We start from the raw sequence: 17944 nt of genomic DNA, 5'->3' as shown, positions 1-17944 counted from the left end.
TATCCCCCTTTCCTTTCAGTTGTACAACTGACTAGGTATCCCCCCTTTCCTTTCTGTTGTACAACTGACTAGGTATCCCCTTTTCCTTTCAGTTGTATAACTGACTAGGTATCCCCCTTTCCTTTCTGTTGTACAACTGACTAGGTATCCCCCTTTCCTTTCTGTTGTACAACTGACTAGGTATCCCCCCTTTCCTTTCTGTTGTACAACTGACTAGGTATCCCCTTTTCCTTTCAGTTGTACAACTGACTAGGTATCCCCCTTTCCTTTCAGTTGTACAACTGACTAGGTATCCCCCTTTCCTTTCAGTTGTACAACTGACTAGGTATCCCCCCTTTCCTTTCTGTTGTACAACTGACTAGGTATCCCCTTTTCCTTTCAGTTGTATAACTGACTAGGTATCCCCCCTTTCCTTTCAGTTGTATAACTGACTAGGTATCCCCCTTTCCTTTCTGTTGTACAACTGACTAGGTATCCCCCTTTCCTTTCAGTTGTATAACTGACTAGGTATCCCCCCTTTCTGTTGTACAACTGACTAGGTATCCCCCTTTCCTTTCAGTTGTACAACTGACTAGGTATCCCCCTTTCCTTTCAGTTGTACAACTGACTAGGTATCCCCCCTTTCCTTTCTGTTGTACAACTGACTAGGTATCCCCTTTTCCTTTCAGTTGTATAACTGACTAGGTATCCCCCTTTCCTTTCTGTTGTACAACTGACTAGGTATCCCCCTTTCCTTTCAGTTGTACAACTGACTAGGTATCCCCCCTTTCCTTTCTGTTGTACAACTGACTAGGTATCCCCATTTCCTTTCTGTTGTATAACTGACTAGGTATCCCCCCTTTCCTTTCTGTTGTACAACTGACTAGGTATCCCCCCTTTCCTTTCTGTTGTACAACTGACTAGGTATCCCCCCTTTCCTTTCTGTTGTACAACTGACTAGGTATCCCCCCTTTCCTTTCTGTTGTACAACTGACTAGGTATCCCCCTTTCCTTTCAGTTGTATAACTGACTAGGTTTCCCCCTTTTCAGTTGTATAACTGACTAGGTATCCCCCTTTACCTTTCTGTTGTGTAACTGACTAGATATCCCCCTTTCCTTTCTGTTGTATAACTGACTAGGTATCCCCCTTTCCCTTTCAGTTGTTCAACTGACTAGGTATCCCCCTTTCCTTTCTGTTGTATAACTGACTAGGTATCCCCCCTTTCCTTTCAGTTGTATAACTGACTAGGTATCCCCTTTTCCTTTCTGTTGTATAACTGACTAGGTATCCCCCCTTTCCTTTCAGTTGTATAACTGACTAGGTATCCCCCCTTTCCTTTCTGTTGTATAACTGACTAGGTATCCCCCTTTCCTTTCTGTTGTATAACTGACTAGGTATCCCCCTTTCCTTTCTGTTGTATAACTGACTAGGTATCCCCCTTTCCTTTCTGTTGTACAACTGACTAGATATCCCCCTTTCCTTTCTGTTGTATAACTGACTAGGTATCCCCCCTTTCCTTTCTGTTGTACAACTGACTAGATATCCCCCTTTCCTTTCTGTTGTATAACTGACTAGGTATCCCCATTTCCTTTCTGTTGTACAACTGACTAGGTATCCCCTTTCCTTTCAGTGGTACAACTGACTAGATATCCCCCTTTCCTTTCTGTTGTACAACTGACTAGGTATCCCCCTTTCCTTTCTGTTGTACAACTGACTAGGTATCCACCTTTCCTTTCAGTTGTACAACTGACTAGGTATCCCCCTTTCCTTTCTGTTGTACAACTGACTAGCTATCCCCCTTTACCTTTCAGTTGTATAACTGACTAGGTATCCCCCTTTCCTTTCTGTTGTACAACTGACTAGCTATCCCCCTTTACCTTTCAGTTGTATAACTGACTAGGTATCCCCCTTTCCTTTCTGTTGTACAACTGACTAGATATCCCCCTTTCCTTTTCAGTTGTACAACTGACTAGGTACCCCCCTTTCAGTTGTATAACTGACTAGGTATCCCCATTTCCTTTCTGTTGTACAACTGACTAGGTATCCCCCCTTTCCTTTCTGTTGTACAACTGACTAGATATCCCCCTTTCCTTTCTGTTGTATAACTGACTAGGTACCCCCCTTTCAGTTGTATAACTGACTAGGTATCCCCATTTCCTTTCTGTTGTACAACTGACTAGGTATCCCCCCTTTCCTTTCAGTTGTACAACTGACTAGGTATCCCCCTATTCCTTTCAGTTGTTCAACTGACTAGGTATCCCCCTTTCCTTTCTGTTGTATAACTGACTAGGTATCCCCCTTTCCTTTCAGTTGTATAACTGACTAGGTATCCCCCTTTCCTTTCAGTTGTATAACTGACTAGGTATCCCCCCTTTCCTTTCAGTTGTACAACTGACTAGGTATCCCCATTTCCTTTCTGTTGTACAACTGACTAGGTATCCCCCCTTTCCTTTCTGTTGTACAACTGACTAGATATCCCCCTTTCCTTTCTGTTGTATAACTGACTAGGTACCCCCCTTTCAGTTGTATAACTGACTAGGTATCCCCATTTCCTTTCTGTTGTACAACTGACTAGGTATCCCCCCTTTCCTTTCAGTTGTACAACTGACTAGGTATCCCCCCTTTCCTTTCAGTTGTTCAACTGACTAGGTATCCCCCTTTCCTTTCTGTTGTATAACTGACTAGGTATCCCCCTTTCCTTTCAGTTGTATAACTGACTAGGTTTCCCCCTTTCCTTTCAGTTGTATAACTGACTAGGTATCTCCCTTTCGTTTCAGTTGTACAACTGACTAGGTATCCCCCCTTTCAGATGTATAACTGACTAGGTATCCCCCCTTTCCTTTCTGTTGTATAACTGACTAGGTATCCCCCCTTTCCTTTCTGTTGTACAACTGACTAGGTATCCCCCTTTCCCTTCTGTTGTACAACTGACTAGGTATCCCCCCTTTCTGTTGTATAACTGACTAGGTATCCCCCCTTTCCTTTCTGTTGTATAACTGACTAGGTATCCCCCTTTCCTTTCTGTTGTATAACTGACTAGGTATCCCCCCTTTCCTTTCTGTTGTATAACTGACTAGGTATCCCCCCTTTCCTTTCAGTTGTACAACTGACTAGGTTTCCCCCTTTCCTTTCTGTTGTATAACTGACTAGGTATCCCCCCTTTCCTTTCAGTTGTATAACTGACTAGGTACCCCCTTTCCTTTCTGTTGTATAACTGACTAGGTATCCCCCTTTCCCTTTCTGTTGTATAACTGACTAGGTATCCCCCTTTCCTTTCAGTTGTACAACTGACTAGGTATCCCCCTTTCCTTTCTGTTGTATAACTGACTAGGTATCCCCCTTTCCCTTTCTGTTGTATAACTGACTAGGTATCCCCCTTTCCTTTCAGTTGTACAACTGACTAGGTTTCCCCCTTTCCTTTCTGTTGTATAACTGACTAGGTATCCCCCTTTCCTTTCTGTTGTATAACTGACTAGGTATCCCCCTTTCCTTTCTGTTGTATAACTGACTAGGTATCCCTCCCTTTCTCTTCCCGTTGTATAACTGACTAGGTATCCCCCCTTTCCTTTCAGTTGTATAACTGACTAGGTACCCCCTTTCCTTTCTGTTGTATAACTGACTAGGTATCCCCCTTTCCCTTTCTGTTGTATAACTGACTAGGTATCCCCCTTTCCTTTCAGTTGTACAACTGACTAGGTATCCCCCTTTCCTTTCTGTTGTATAACTGACTAGGTATCCCCCTTTCCCTTTCTGTTGTATAACTGACTAGGTACCCCCTTTCCTTTCTGTTGTATAACTGACTAGGTATCCCCCTTTCCTTTCAGTTGTACAACTGACAAGGTTTCCCCCTTTCCTTTCTGTTGTATAACTGACTAGGTATCCCTCCCTTTCTCTTCCCATATAGATAGCTTCAGAGTTCTCCTCAGTGAACACGTTTCAGATACCAGACACAGATAATATATCATTATTCAATCACAAATTCAATAGTCAGGATACTGTAACAGAGATAGTCAGTCCTCTGGATACCGTAACAGAGATGCGTTCAATAGTCAGTCCTCTGGATACTGTAACAGAGATACATTCAATAGTCAGTCCTCTGGATACTGTAACAGAGAGATAGTCAGTCCTCTGGATACCGTAACAGAGAGATACATTCAATAGTCAGTCCTCTGGATACCGTAACAGAGAGATACATTCAATAGTCAGTCCTCTGGATACCGTAACAGAGAGATACATTCAATAGTCAGTCCTTTGGATACTGTAACAGAGATATAGTCAGTCCTCTGGATACTGTAACAGAGATACATTCAATAGTCAGTCCTCTGGATACTGTAACAGAGATACATTCAATAGTCAGTCCTCTGGATACTGTAACAGAGAGATAGTCAGTCCTGTGGATACTGTAACAGAGATACATTTTGACCCCTCGGAGGGGGAATGGCTGACTAGTCCATGGGCATTGTCCTTTATGCTTTCCTTGTGTTTCTGGACCATTTGCCATGCAGCTCCAGGTGACAGAGAGCATATCAATTAAGGCCGAGTCTGCGATGATGTTTATTGTTCTTCGAGGGGAAAGGCGATGCCAGTGAATGCCAAGTGATCAAGGACCAATTTGGAAATAAGTGTTTTCATTCATGTGTCATCCACAGGGATTCAACATGCACATCTTGTCTATGTATGTTTTCATGTCACCCCCAAAATAAACATAACATCTAATTCATATAGTTTTTTTCCCCCACAGAGAGTTCCTCCGGCTGGGTAACCCTCTGAACTGTGGAGCCTGGGACAAGAAGCTGCTGAAACAGTACCGCGTCCACAAACCCTCCTCCCTTAGCTACGACGCAGAGATGAGAAGTAAGACACCACTCTATCTATTACACACACACTACCAGTCAAACGTTTGGACACACCTACTCATTACAGGGTTTTTCTTTATTTTTTACTATTTTCTACATTGTAGAATAATAGTGAAGACATCAAAACTATGAAATAACACATATGGAATCATGTAGTAACCTAAAAAAGTGTTAAAACATATTTTGATTTGTTTATGTTTGAGATTCTTCAAAGTAGCCACCTTTTGCCTTGATGACAGCTTTGCACACTCTTGGCATTCTCTCAACCAGCTTCACCTGGAATGCTTTTCCAACAGTCTTGAAGGAGTTCCCACATATGCTGAGCACTTGTTGGCGGCTGCTTTTCCTTCACTCTGCGGTCAAACTCATCCAAAACCATCTCAATTGGGTTGAGGTCGGGTGATTGTGGAGGACAGGTCATCTGATGCAGCACTCCATCACTCTCCTTCTTGGTCAAATAGCCCTTACACAGCCTGGAGGTGTGTTGGGTCATTGTCCTGTTGAAAAACAAAGGATAGTCCTACTAAGACCAAACCAGATGGGATGGCGTTTCACTGCAGAATGCTGTGGTAGCCATGCTGGTTAAGTGTGCCTTGAATTCTAAATAATCACACAGTGTCACCAGCAAAGCACCATCACACCTCCTCCTCCATGCTTCACTGTGGGAACCACACATGCAGAGATCATCCGTTCACCTACTCTTCGTCTCACAAAGACACGGCTGGTTGGAACCAAAAATCTAAAATTTGGGCTCATCAGACCAAAGGACTGATTTCCACTGGTCTAATGTTAATTGCTCGTGTTTCTTGGCCCAAATAAGTCTCTTATTATTGGTGTCCTTTAGTAGTGGTTTCTTGCAGCAATTTAACACAGTTAGAGTTGAATGGCTGTGATGGGAGAAAACAACTGAGGATGGATCAACATTTATTGTAGTTACTGTAATGGCTGTTGTAGAGAGGGGACCAAAGCGCAGCGTGTTGATTGCTCATGATGAATATTTATTATAACTCAAAACACTAAAGGAAAAATAACAAAGAGAAAACGAAAGCGTACAGTTCTGTCAGGTACATAGACTAAACAGAAGACAACTACCCACAAACACAGGTGGAAAAAAAACCCTACTTAAGTATGATCTCCAATTAGAGACAACGAGGACCAGCTGCCTCTAATTGGAGATCATCCCAAAAAACAACAACATAGAAATGGAAAAACTAGAACCTAAACATAGATATACAAAACATAGAAAAACACAAAACACCCCCTGTCACGCTCTGACCTACTCTACCATAGAAAATAACATCTTACTATGGTCAGGACGTGACAGTTACTCCACAATACTAACCTAATTGACAGAGTGAAAGAAGGAAGCCTGTACAGAATAAACATATTCCAAAACATGCATCCTGTTTGCAATAAGGCACTAAAGTAAAACTACAAAACATGTGGAAAATAAATACACTTTATGGTCCTGAATACAAAGCGTTATGTTTGGGGCAAATCCAACACAACACATCACTGAGTACCACTCTTCATATTTTCAAGCATGGTGGTGGCTGCATCATGTTATGGGTATGCTTGTCATCAGGCAAGGACTACAGAGTTTTTTGGGGGGGATAAAAAGGAACGGAATAGAGCTTAGCACAGGCAAAATCCTTCCAATTGACACTGGGAGACAAATTCACCTTTCAGCAGGAAAATAACCTCAAACACAAAGCCAAATATACACTGGAGTTGCTTACCAAGACAACATTGAATGTACCTGAGTGGCCTAAATACAGTTTAGACATAAATCGGCTTGAAAATCTATGGCAAGACTTGAAAATGGTTGTCTAGCAATGATCAACAACCAACTTGAAGAATTTTTAAAGAATTACGGGCAAATATTTTACAATCCAGGTGTGTAAAGCTCTTAGAAACTTACCCAGAAAGACTCACAGCTGTAATCACTGCCAAATGTGATTCTAACATGTATTGACTCAGGGGTGTGAATACTTCTGTAAATTCGATATTTCTGCATTTCATTTTCAATAAATTTGCAAACATTTCTAAAAACATGTTTTCACTTTGTCATTATGGGTTATTGTGTGTAGAAAAAAATATTTCATTCATTTTGAATTCAGGCTGTAACAACACAATTTGTAATAAGTCAATGGGTATAAATACTTTTTGAAGGCACTGTACTTATGAGTTATGACCGCTTATAGCAACTGTAATAATGCCCTATACATTTACTTATAAGTAATTATAAATGTAGCATAAGGCATTGTAAATGTAGCATAAGGCATTGTAAATGTAGCATAAGGCATTGTAAATGTAGCATAAGGCATTGTAAATGTAGCATAAGGCATTGTAAATGTAGCGTAAGGCATTGTAGATGTAGCGTAAGGCATTGTAGATGTAGCGTAAGGCATTGTAGATGTAGCGTAAGGCATTGTAGATGTAGCGTAAGGCATTGTAGATGTAGCGTAAGGCATTGCAGATGCAGCATAAGGCATTGTAGAGGCAGCGTAAGGCATTATAGAGGCAGCGTAAGGCATTATAGAGGCAGCGTAAGGCATTATAGATGCAGCATAAGGCATTATAGATGCAGCATAAGGCATTGTAGATGCAGCGTAAGGCATTATAGAGGCAGCGTAAGGCATTATAGAGGCAGCGTAAGGCATTATAGAGGCAGCGTAAGGCATTATAGAGGCAGCGTAAGGCATTGTAGATGTAGCGTAAGGCATTGCAGATGTAGCGTAAGGCATTGCAGATGCAGCGTAAGGCATTGTAGAGGCAGCGTAAGGCATTATAGAGGCAGCGTAAGGCATTATAGAGGCAGCGTAAGGCATTATAGATGCAGCATAAGGCATTATAGATGCAGCATAAGGCATTGCAGATGCAGCGTAAGGCATTGTAGAGGCAGCGTAAGGCATTATAGAGGCAGCGTAAGGCATTATAGAGGCAGCGTAAGGCATTATAGAGGCAGCGTAAGGCATTATAGATGCAGCATAAGGCATTGTAGATGCAGCGTAAGGCATTATAGAGGCAGCGTAAGGCATTATAGAGGCAGCGTAAGGCATTATAGATGCAGCATAAGGCATGTGTGCGTGCGTCATAGAAAATGTTACCATAAAGTTTTCTGCGGGGCTAGATGGACAGGAGAAAGACGTGCAGTTTGAAAAGGCCAACAATTACTCCCAGCAAATTATTTTTCCTCCTGCTGTTAGTTGATCCATTCGGCTGCATCCAGGCAGTTACTGTAGTGGAGAATAGATTGGGGGGGGGGGGGGGGTTGCCAGGAGATGAGCTTTCTCTAGCTTTAATTGCCAGTGGAAATGACTTTCTGGAGTCGGTAATCCTTCATGATTGCACACCAGAACGAGCCTATTATAACGTTATTGAAATGTCGCTGCAACCTAAACCAACACTGTTATGTGGGCTGCCTCCTAGACTAATCACCTTCAGATAATTACCTGAGGTGAATCTGTCCGTTAGTGACGAGCGATTTAAACTTACATTTCATTTTTCTCTTTCTGTTATTAAACAACTAATTGACTGACGTCGGTTTCAATTACTTGAATTCCATTTTTATTTTTATTTTTTGTTAGCCCAAGGCGCCGTTTCTCTAGAGATAAATCAAATCATTCACGAGAGAAATCATGTCAAGAACCATTGTGGGATGCTGGGCTTGAAGGTAGTTGTAGTTTTCATTAACCAAATATTCAACCTAGTTCAGCGCAGAAACGTGGTAATAAACTACAATTACCTGTTATTTCCGTCTTGGACAGAGATGGATACACTTTTACGCCTGCTACGTTAGGATAGATACACACACAGACTGCATGAGAGATAAACCTACACAACGATGAGGGGGACAGAGACAGTTTGTGAAAGTGTTCCTTATCTACTGTGAACAACTAGAAGAATGATTTCCTCAGACAGCTCTGCAGCATACTTAGGCAGGCTAGCCTAGCTAAATAGCATGACTACAGACAGTACAGTGTGGGGAGCACAGAAATATCCTTAGATGGTCTGGCTGGCTGGCTGATACTTCCTGAGCAGAGATGATGACTTTAAGGAGAGCATAGAGATAACCTAGATGATCTGGCTGGCTGGCTGATACTTCCTGAGCAGAGATGATGACTTTAAGGAGAGCATAGAGATAACCTAGATGATCTGGCCGGCTGATACTGCCTGAGCAGAGATGATGACTTTAAGGAGAGCACAGAGATAACCTAGATGATCTGGCTGGCTGGCTGATACTTCCTGAGCAGAGATGATGACTTTAAGGAGAGCATAGAGATAACCTAGATGATCTGGCTGGCTGATACTGCCTGAGCAGAGATGATGACTTTAAGGAGAGCACAGAGATAACCTAGATGATCTGGCCGGCTGGCTGATACTGCCTGAGCAGAGATGATGACTTTAAGGAGAGCACAGAGATAACCTAGATGATCTGGCTGGCTGATACTGCCTGAGCAGAGATGATGACTTTAAGGAGAGCACAGAGATAACCTAGATGATCTGGCTGGCTGATACTGCCTGAGCAGAGATGATGACTTTGAGGAATGAACATTAATAAAGTCATGAAATAAAAACTAAGTAATACACACAACTGAAATATTATTTCATAGTCATTAATTTCATAGTCCTGTTTTTCTATTGATGTCTACCCAATGTGGACCTGACTTAGACAATGGAATATTTTCAATGTTTTGGCAATTGAATGTTCACTATTTTTGGTGTTTGGAATTTCCTTTAAAAAGCTCTAAAATCATTCTAATGTCATTATTTCATAACGCATTTAATGTAAACATTTTTTTTAACAAAACCAAAATCTGGAAAAAAAACAATTTTTTTTAATAACCGAACCCAAACCCAAACTGACCTAAAAAAAAAGCACTAATCGCTCAGCACTACTGTCCGTAAAAGTTCATGTCTTGACTATCTTAATTACCAATTAGGCTCAATTTACAGGCTCTAGGTCATTTCATGTAAACTGCCAGTCTAGTCAAAACATAACGGGGAAAGCCTGGGTTTGTCAGACTAATGATCATGTTTGATTAAATGTTGTCTATTTAGTAAGGGAACGTTTGCAATGTGGGGATGGTTATTTAGCTGTAACATCAATCTCTAAATTGTCCTTCCCTCACTGTAATGGGATATTATCCAAATGAAAATTACCTAATTTTCTCTCAATAGCTAAACAATGACATTCTTCCTTTTCTCTCAGGCCCTGTTTCAATAGTCTTAACAGTACATCCTTCCTCTACTCTCAGGCCCTGTTTCAATAGTCTTAACAGTACATTCTTCCTCTACTCTCAGGCCCTGTTTCAATAGTCTTAACAGTACATCCTTCCTCTACTCTCAGGCCCTGTTTCAATAGTCTTAACAGTACATCCTTCCTCTACTCTCAGGCCCTGTTTCAATAGTCTTAACAGTACATCCTTCCTCTACTCTCAGGCCCTGTTTCAATAGTCTTAACAGTACATCCTTCCTCTACTCTCAGGCCCTGTTTCAATAGTCTTAACAGTACATCCTTCCTCTACTCTCAGGCCCAGTTTCAATAGTCTTAACAGTACATCCTTACTCTACTCTCAGGCCCTGTTTCAATAGTCTTAACAGTACATCCTTCCTCTACTCTCAGGCCCTGTTTCAATAATTCCCTGTAGCACGTGACGTGTGTGGTAACGTTTCATCTCTTGTCCCACAGACTCTATGACTATATCGATGGAGGGCTGTTTTGGTCCCGACACCGTGTTCACAGCGGCCGGTGAAGACAACAGTCAGTACCGAATCAGCCGTAGCCTGGTGCGGTCGGCCGAGGGGAGCACCGTGCCGCTCACACGCGTCAAGTGCCTGGTCTCCATGACAACGCCCCATGACATCCGCCTTCACGGCTCGGCCGTCACTCCAGCCTTCGTGGAATTTGACACCTCGCTGGAGGGCTTTGGGTAAGAAGATGCACGGACACACACACACACACACACACACACACCACACACACACACACACACACACACACACACACACACACACACACACACACACACACACACAGGGCTTTTGGGTATACACACATTTCTTTTTTCACTGTTGTCAGTGGTTGCAAAAATGTTCCTAAAATTCCCTGAGATTTCCAGAAATTCCTCCCTGCGTTATTCTCTTCTGATTCTCTGAATCCTCCAACTGGGATTTCTGGCAAACCTGGGAATTTTGCGAAAGTTGTTAGAATTTTGCAACCCTTACTGTCGTGACTTGCACTTTTGGGCTTATTCCTTTGGTTCTGTTGGTTCCACAAGACAGATTTCATGGTGCTTGTTTTGTTACCTTCAGTTTTCCTTTTCATTATTCCTTTTTTTATTGCATATTATTTATGTCAGGAACACCTGTCTGTCTCAGCAGGGAGGTTATTTATGTCAGGAACACCTGTCTGTCTCAGCAGGGAGGTTATTTATGTCAGGAACACCTGTCTGTCTCAGCAGGGAGGTTATTTATGTCAGGAACACCTGTCTGTCTCAGCAGGGAGGTTATTTATGTCAGGAACACCTGTCTGTCTCAGCAGGGAGGTTATTTATGTCAGGAACACCTGTCTGTCTCAGCAGGGAGGTTATTTATGTCAGGAACACCTGTCTGTCTCAGCAGGGAGGTTATTTATGTCAGGAACACCTGTCTGTCTCAGCAGGGAGGTTATTTATAAAACACACTCTGTCACCCATTCAGGTAATCCTAGACTCTAACGGTTACCCCCCCCCCCCCCACCCCCCCCCCCCCCCCCCCCGGTGATGTCATTTTGGATATTGAATAAGCTGGCAGCTCAATCCCCTATTTCCGTCGATATGTAAAGTTTGCGTCTATTCCATAACATGGGGCTTGTGAAAGCTGTCTTTTTCTACACGAGAGGATCTGGACAAGAAATCTGTCACTAAATACTCTCTAAAACCAGAACCCTTTGAGCTACAAAACTAATAAGGAAGATGATACTGTCACCAACACGACAGTGTCTGTGTGTTTGGCTCTACAACACATCCACAAGCTTTACAGCAGCCGTCTGTAAACACTCTGTCGTGGACATCCTCATTTCGAAAAAAACGGGTCTTCTCACAAAACTGACTGTCCAGACCAGCGGGCTGTCATGTGCCTTTTACTGAGGAGTGGCTTCTGTCTGGCCACTCTACCATAAAGTCCTGATTAGTGGAGTGCTGCAGAGATGGTTGTCCTTCTGGAAGGTTCTCCCAGCTCTGTCAAGAGTGACCATCAGGTTCTTTGTAATCGGTGATACAGGCGGTGATACAGCCCAACAGGATGCTTTCAATTGTGCATCTGTAAAAATTTGTGAGGGTTTTAGGTGACAAGCCAAATGTTTTAAGCCTCCTGAGGTTGAAGAGGCTCTGTTGTGCCTTCTTCACCACACTGTCTGTGTGGGTGGTCCATTTCAGTTTGTCAGTGATGTGTACGCTGAAGAACTTGAAGCTTTCCACCTTCTCCACTGTGGTCCCGTCGATGTAGATATGGGGGGGGGGGCGGGGGGTGCACCCTCTGCTGTTTCCTGAAGTCCACACTCCCAGAGCCCTCACCTCCTCCCTCGTCATCGTTGGTAATCAAGCCTACTACTGTTGTGTCGTCTGCAAACTTGATGATCGAGTTGGAGGTGTGCATGGCCACGCAGTCATGGGTGAACAGGGAGTACAGGAAGGGGCTGAGCACGCACCCTTGCGGGGCCCCATTGTTGAGGATCAGCGGAGTGGAGGTGTTGTTTTCTATCTTCACCACCTGGGGTGACCCGTCAGGAAGTCCAGGACCCAGTTGCACAGGGCGGAGTTCAGAACCAGGGCCTCGAGCTTAGTGATGAGTTTGGAGGGTACTATGGTGTTGAATGCTGAGCTATAGTCAATAAAGAGCGTTCTTACATAGGTATTCCTCTTGTCCAGATGGGTTAGGGCAGTGTGATGGCGATTGCATCGTCTGTGGATCTATTGGGGCGGTAAACAAATTGAAGGGGGTCTAGGGTGGCAGGTAAGATAGAGGTGATATGATCCTTGACTTGTTGATCAAAGCACTTCATGATGACGGAAGTGAGTGCTACGGGGCGATATCATTAAGTTCAGTTACCTTTGCCTTCTTGGGTACAGGAACAATGGTGACCATCTTGAAGCATGTGGGGACAGCAGACTGGGATAGGGAGAGGTTGAATATGCCCGTAAACACACCGGCCAGCTGGCCTGCGCATACTCTTTTGACGCGGCTAGGGATGCCGTCTGGACCGGCAGCTCTGCGAGGGTTAACACCTTTAAATGTTTTACTCACGTCGTCCACGGAGAAGGAGAGCCCACAGTCCATGGTAGCGGGCCGCGTCGGCGGCACTGTGTTATCCTCAAAGTGAGCGAAGAATGTGTTTAGCCTGTCTGGAAGCAAGACATCGGTCTCGGGCCATGTGGCTGGTTTTCCTTTTGTAGTCTATGATTGTCTGTAGTCCCTGCCACATACGTCTCGTGTCTGAGCCGTTGAATTGTGACTCCACTTTATCTCTATATTGACGTTTAGCTTGTTTGATTGCCTTGCGGAGTGAATAACTACACTGTTTATATTCTGCCATATTACCAGTCGTCTTGCCATTGTTAAATGCATTAGTTTGCGTTCAGTTTCGCGTGAATACTTCCGTCTATCCACGGTTTCTGGTTAGGGTAGGTTTTAATAGTTACAGTGGGTACTACATCTCCTATACACTTCCTTATGAACTCAGTCACTGTATCCATGTATGCGTCTAGATTATTTTCGCAAAACAATCCTGAAGCGTCGATTCTGATTGGTCAGACCAGGTTTGAATAGTACGAAGCATGGGCACTTCCTGTTTGAGTTTCTGGAGTCGTGGTCAGATTTGCCGACAGGAGGGCGGGGGAGGGCCTTGTAAGCATCCCGGAAGTTTGAATAGCAATAGTCCAGAGTCTTAGTAGAGCGAGTAGGACAGTCAATATGTTGATTGAATTTTGGCAGTATAGTCCTTAAATTTGCTTTGTTAAAGTCCCCAGCTACAATAAATGCAGCCTCAGGATATATGGTTTCCAGTTTGCATAATGTCCAGTGAAGTTCTTTGAGGGCCATCGTGGTATTGGATTGAGGTCGGATGGAAACTTCCGTGGCGATGACTGAGGAGAATTGTCTTGGGAGGGTAATATGGTCGGCATTTAATAGTGAGGTATTCTTGGTCAGGTTTACAAAATGACTCTAGTTCCTCTATGTGCCTAGAATTACACCATGAGTCATTAATCATTAAACCCCGGGCCTTCTGCTTCTCGGAGAGATTTTTATTCCTGTCTGCACGATGTACTGAGAATCCTGCTGGCTTTACTGACTCTGACAGAGTATCCCGAGAGAGCCATGTTTCCGTGAAACAAAGTATGTTACAGGCCCCGATGTCTCTCTGGAAAGAAATCCTTGCTCTAAGCTCATTAACTTTGTTATCCAAAGACTGAACATTAGCGAGTAATATACTCGGAAGCAGTGGGTGGTGTGCGGGCCTCCTAAGTCGAACCAGCAGGCTGCCTTGAGTGCCTCTCTTCCGCTGGTGATGTTTTGGGTCGGGCTCTGGGGAGAGTGAACAAAGGATCTGCTCCAGGGAAGTCGTATTCCTGGTTGTAATGCTGGTAGTTCTGGTGAGTTACCACCACTCTAATATCCAATAGTTCTTCCCGTGCTGTATGTAATGACACAAAGCATTTCCTGAGCTAATTATGTAAGAAATAGGACATAAAAAAAATCTAAATACTGCAAAGTTTTATCGGAGCTAGTTGCGATTCTGCCATCTCTGTCAGCGCCATTGGTTACTCTTCCCCCAGATCTGTGCCTCGACACAATCCTGTCTCTGAGCTCTACGGGCAATTCCTTTGACGCCATTCATGGCTTGGTTTTTACTCTGACATGCACTGTCAACTGTGGGACCTTTATATAGACAGGCGTGTGCCTTTCCAAATCATGTCCAATCAGTTGAATTTACCACAGGCGGACTCCAATCAAGTTGATCAATAGAAACAGGACGCACCTGAGCTGAGTTTCATAGCAATGGGTCTGAATTCAGTGTTTTTTTTTTTTTTATTAATTTGGAAAAATGTATAAAAACCTGTTTTCACTTTGTCATTATGTAGTATTATGTGTAGATTGATGAGGAAATTTTTTTCTCAAATTTAATCCATTTTAGAATAAAGTTGTAACGTAACAAAATGTGGAAAGAGTCATGGGGTCTGAATACTTTCTGTAATTCCTACATGATACAGTGCTTGCTTTGTTATCCAACTGATCTTGTGTCCTTTGGGTCATCCTGTGAACCCTGTTGTTTGTTGCTGCTTGCTCTTATTATTATTATTATTATTTATTTCTATGGTTAAAGTCATCCAGTCCAACCCCATCTCCATCCCGCTGTGCCCAGCTGCGTCAGAATAGTACATGTTGTCTCTGGAAGCAAAACAGGCAGGAGGCACTGTCCCACTTTTGTTCAACACAAACACAAACGCACACGAGACTACACTATCCACACCGCACACACACCCCGTCCACTCTACCCCATCTGTCACTATGAAATATTAATACCCCACCCCCTTGTTTAGGACCCATCCCCCGCTTCCACACACACAGCTGGCTCATATAGGGAAGGTTCAGGGGCAGCTGGTAGGTCGGTGCTACATGGTTAGGGCGTCATTAACTGGTCTGTCACAACACACCCGGGACCAGTCAGTGTGTGTAAATGGGGAGTGCAAACGTGTGTGTGTGTGTCTATTCAAGAGACACTGTTGTTTCTGTAGATAGGATAGCTATGGTTATTAGCAAACCACAGAGGAGGAAGGGGCCAGGGGCCTCATTTAGAAACCGTGTGTCTACCATAAGCCGCCTCCAATGTCGTTTTTAGAGAATTTGGCAGTACATCCAACGTGCCTCGCAACCGCAGACCGCGTGTAAGTAACCACGTCAGCCCAGGACCTCCACATCCGGGCTTCTTCACCTGCTGGATCGTCTGAGACCAGCCACCCTCAAACAGCTGATGAAACTGTGGGTTTGCTGTCAGAAACCGTATCAGGGGGAAGCTCATCAGCGTGTTCGTCGTTCCTCACCAGGATCTTGACCTGGCTGCAGTTCGGCGTCATAACCGGCTTCAGTGGGCAAATGCTCACCTTCAAATGGCAGCTGGCACGCTGGAGAAGTGTGCTCTTCACGGATGATTCCCGGTTTCAACTGTTTTTACCGGGCAGATGGCAGACAGCGTGTATGGCGTCATGTGGGCGAGCGGTTTATTGATGTCAACGTTGTGAACAGAGTGCCCCATGGTGGCGGTGGGGTTATGGTTACGAGCAGGCATAAGCTACGGACAACATACACAAATGCATTTTATCAATGGCAATTTGAATGCACAGAGATACTGTGACGAGATCCTGGGGCCCCGTTGTCGTGCTGTTCATCCACCGCCATCACCTCATGTTTCAGCATGATAATGCACAGCCCCATGTCGCAATGATCTGTACACAATTCCTGAAAGCTGAAAATGTCCCAGTTCTTCCATGGCCTGCATACTCACCAGACTTGTCACCCATTGAGCATGTTTGGGATGCTCTGGATCGACCTGTACGACAGCTTGTTCCTGTTCCCACCAATATCCAGAAACTTCACACAGCCATTGTGAAGGAGATATGTCGCGCTGCTTGAGGCAAATGGTGGTCACACCAGATACAGACTGGTTTTCTGATCCATGCCTCTGCCTTTGTTTAAGGTATCTATGACCAACAGATGCATATAAAATCCATAGATTAGGGCCTGTATGAACGGTAACTCCGTCTATATTTTTGTTCAATGTCGTTTATCCTTGCGTTTTAAATTTTTTTAATAATTATAAATAGGCATCTATTTCCTAGGCTAATATTTAATTTCCATGATCATTGCATAATAAATTCCTCCCCCTTTCTGTGATGGTTTCATACTCACAGCAACTTAGGATACTATTCATCCCGTCTCTCGTTTAGTTGGACCCACTTCACAGTAGTAAATACATTAAATCTATTTCACGGTATTTTACTCACTTTGGATCCTGAGCGTAGTTTATTAACGGTAGAACAGACTGTTGTAGGATACATCTGAATACTGTAATTTTAAAATATCTCAAGTTGACTATTTCATTTAGAAACATAATACATATTTTCATAACATTTGCAGAATAAATGTCTCACCTTGTCTGGCCATGCATGACATGTTCGTATTCCCAAAGTAGTCGTAGCCTACAAAAAAATGTACCATGTGGATCCCTCATTTAATTGGGTCTATTAGATAGGATATTATTTGAAGTATTTTGTTCTGTGCTTCAGAATGGAGGTGTGATTTATAACAGAGTGAATTTACAGACAGTTGATCTTTTACATTGTAGTGTGTCAGTAGACAATGTTTTAGTGCTTCATATAAATTTGAGAAAAAGTCAAAGCAAAACATTAGGCTTTTTTCAATTCATACAATCTGTTTACAGGTCCACAACATTTTTGCAATCGTTTTTTTTTGTCTTTCATAAACTTTTTTGTCTGTCAGATAAACTTTGCCATGCCATTTGCTATAAGTCTAATATTCTGCCCTCACCCCCCAAAGACATTTGATCACGTTCGCCATTTGCTATTTCCTTTAGAAAACTGCTTCTGTTTAATTCCAATACTTCCAAAGTATATAGCAAATAAGGGTGTTATTTTCACCTTTAAAAGGTGAATGATGTTTTTTTTCTTCAGTTTTAATGCTCATTCATGCATACACAGTTTCAGGACAGGTCTGACTATAACGGGGAACATGTGTAGCGTCAAGTTTAGAAATCAACATTTTTGTACATATGTTGTCTTTAAAAAGAAAATGGTGCACGCAAATATTTTGTGTGAAACTTACGCCATGGTTATAAATGAGGCCCCTGGTCTTTAGTGTTTTCCAATTCCATTACTGCTCTTTTAATTCTTATAGTTGTACACTTTTATTTCGTCAGGACAGAACGCTGCCTGTGCTTTTCATGTTTACGTTAAATGTTAAGCTAATGTTTTACAGTCGGCCTACAATTTGACACCGTTCTTTTCATTCTTCCTCAAGATTTGTCAGAAGGTAGACCAGATATCCCCAA

General features: G+C 43.1%; 1 protein-coding gene across 1 annotated transcript in view; it reads left to right on the top strand.

Moving 5' to 3' along the window:
- Positions 1–17944, top strand: part of LOC106570917 (WD repeat and FYVE domain-containing protein 3) — a 292588-nt gene that overhangs the window by 153821 nt on the left and 120823 nt on the right. The window contains exons 11-12 of the mRNA XM_082961602.1: positions 4700–4834; positions 10532–10772. Of these exons, the coding sequence (XP_082817728.1) occupies positions 4700–4834; positions 10532–10772 (376 nt within the window). The remainder of the gene's footprint in view (positions 1–4699; positions 4835–10531; positions 10773–17944) is intronic.

This window comes from Salmo salar, chromosome 15, assembly GCF_965601325.2.
Source record: "Salmo salar chromosome 15, fSalSal1, whole genome shotgun sequence".
NCBI classification, from domain to species: Eukaryota; Metazoa; Chordata; class Actinopteri; order Salmoniformes; family Salmonidae; genus Salmo; species Salmo salar.
This window is presented reverse-complemented; position numbering and strand designations above follow the sequence as displayed.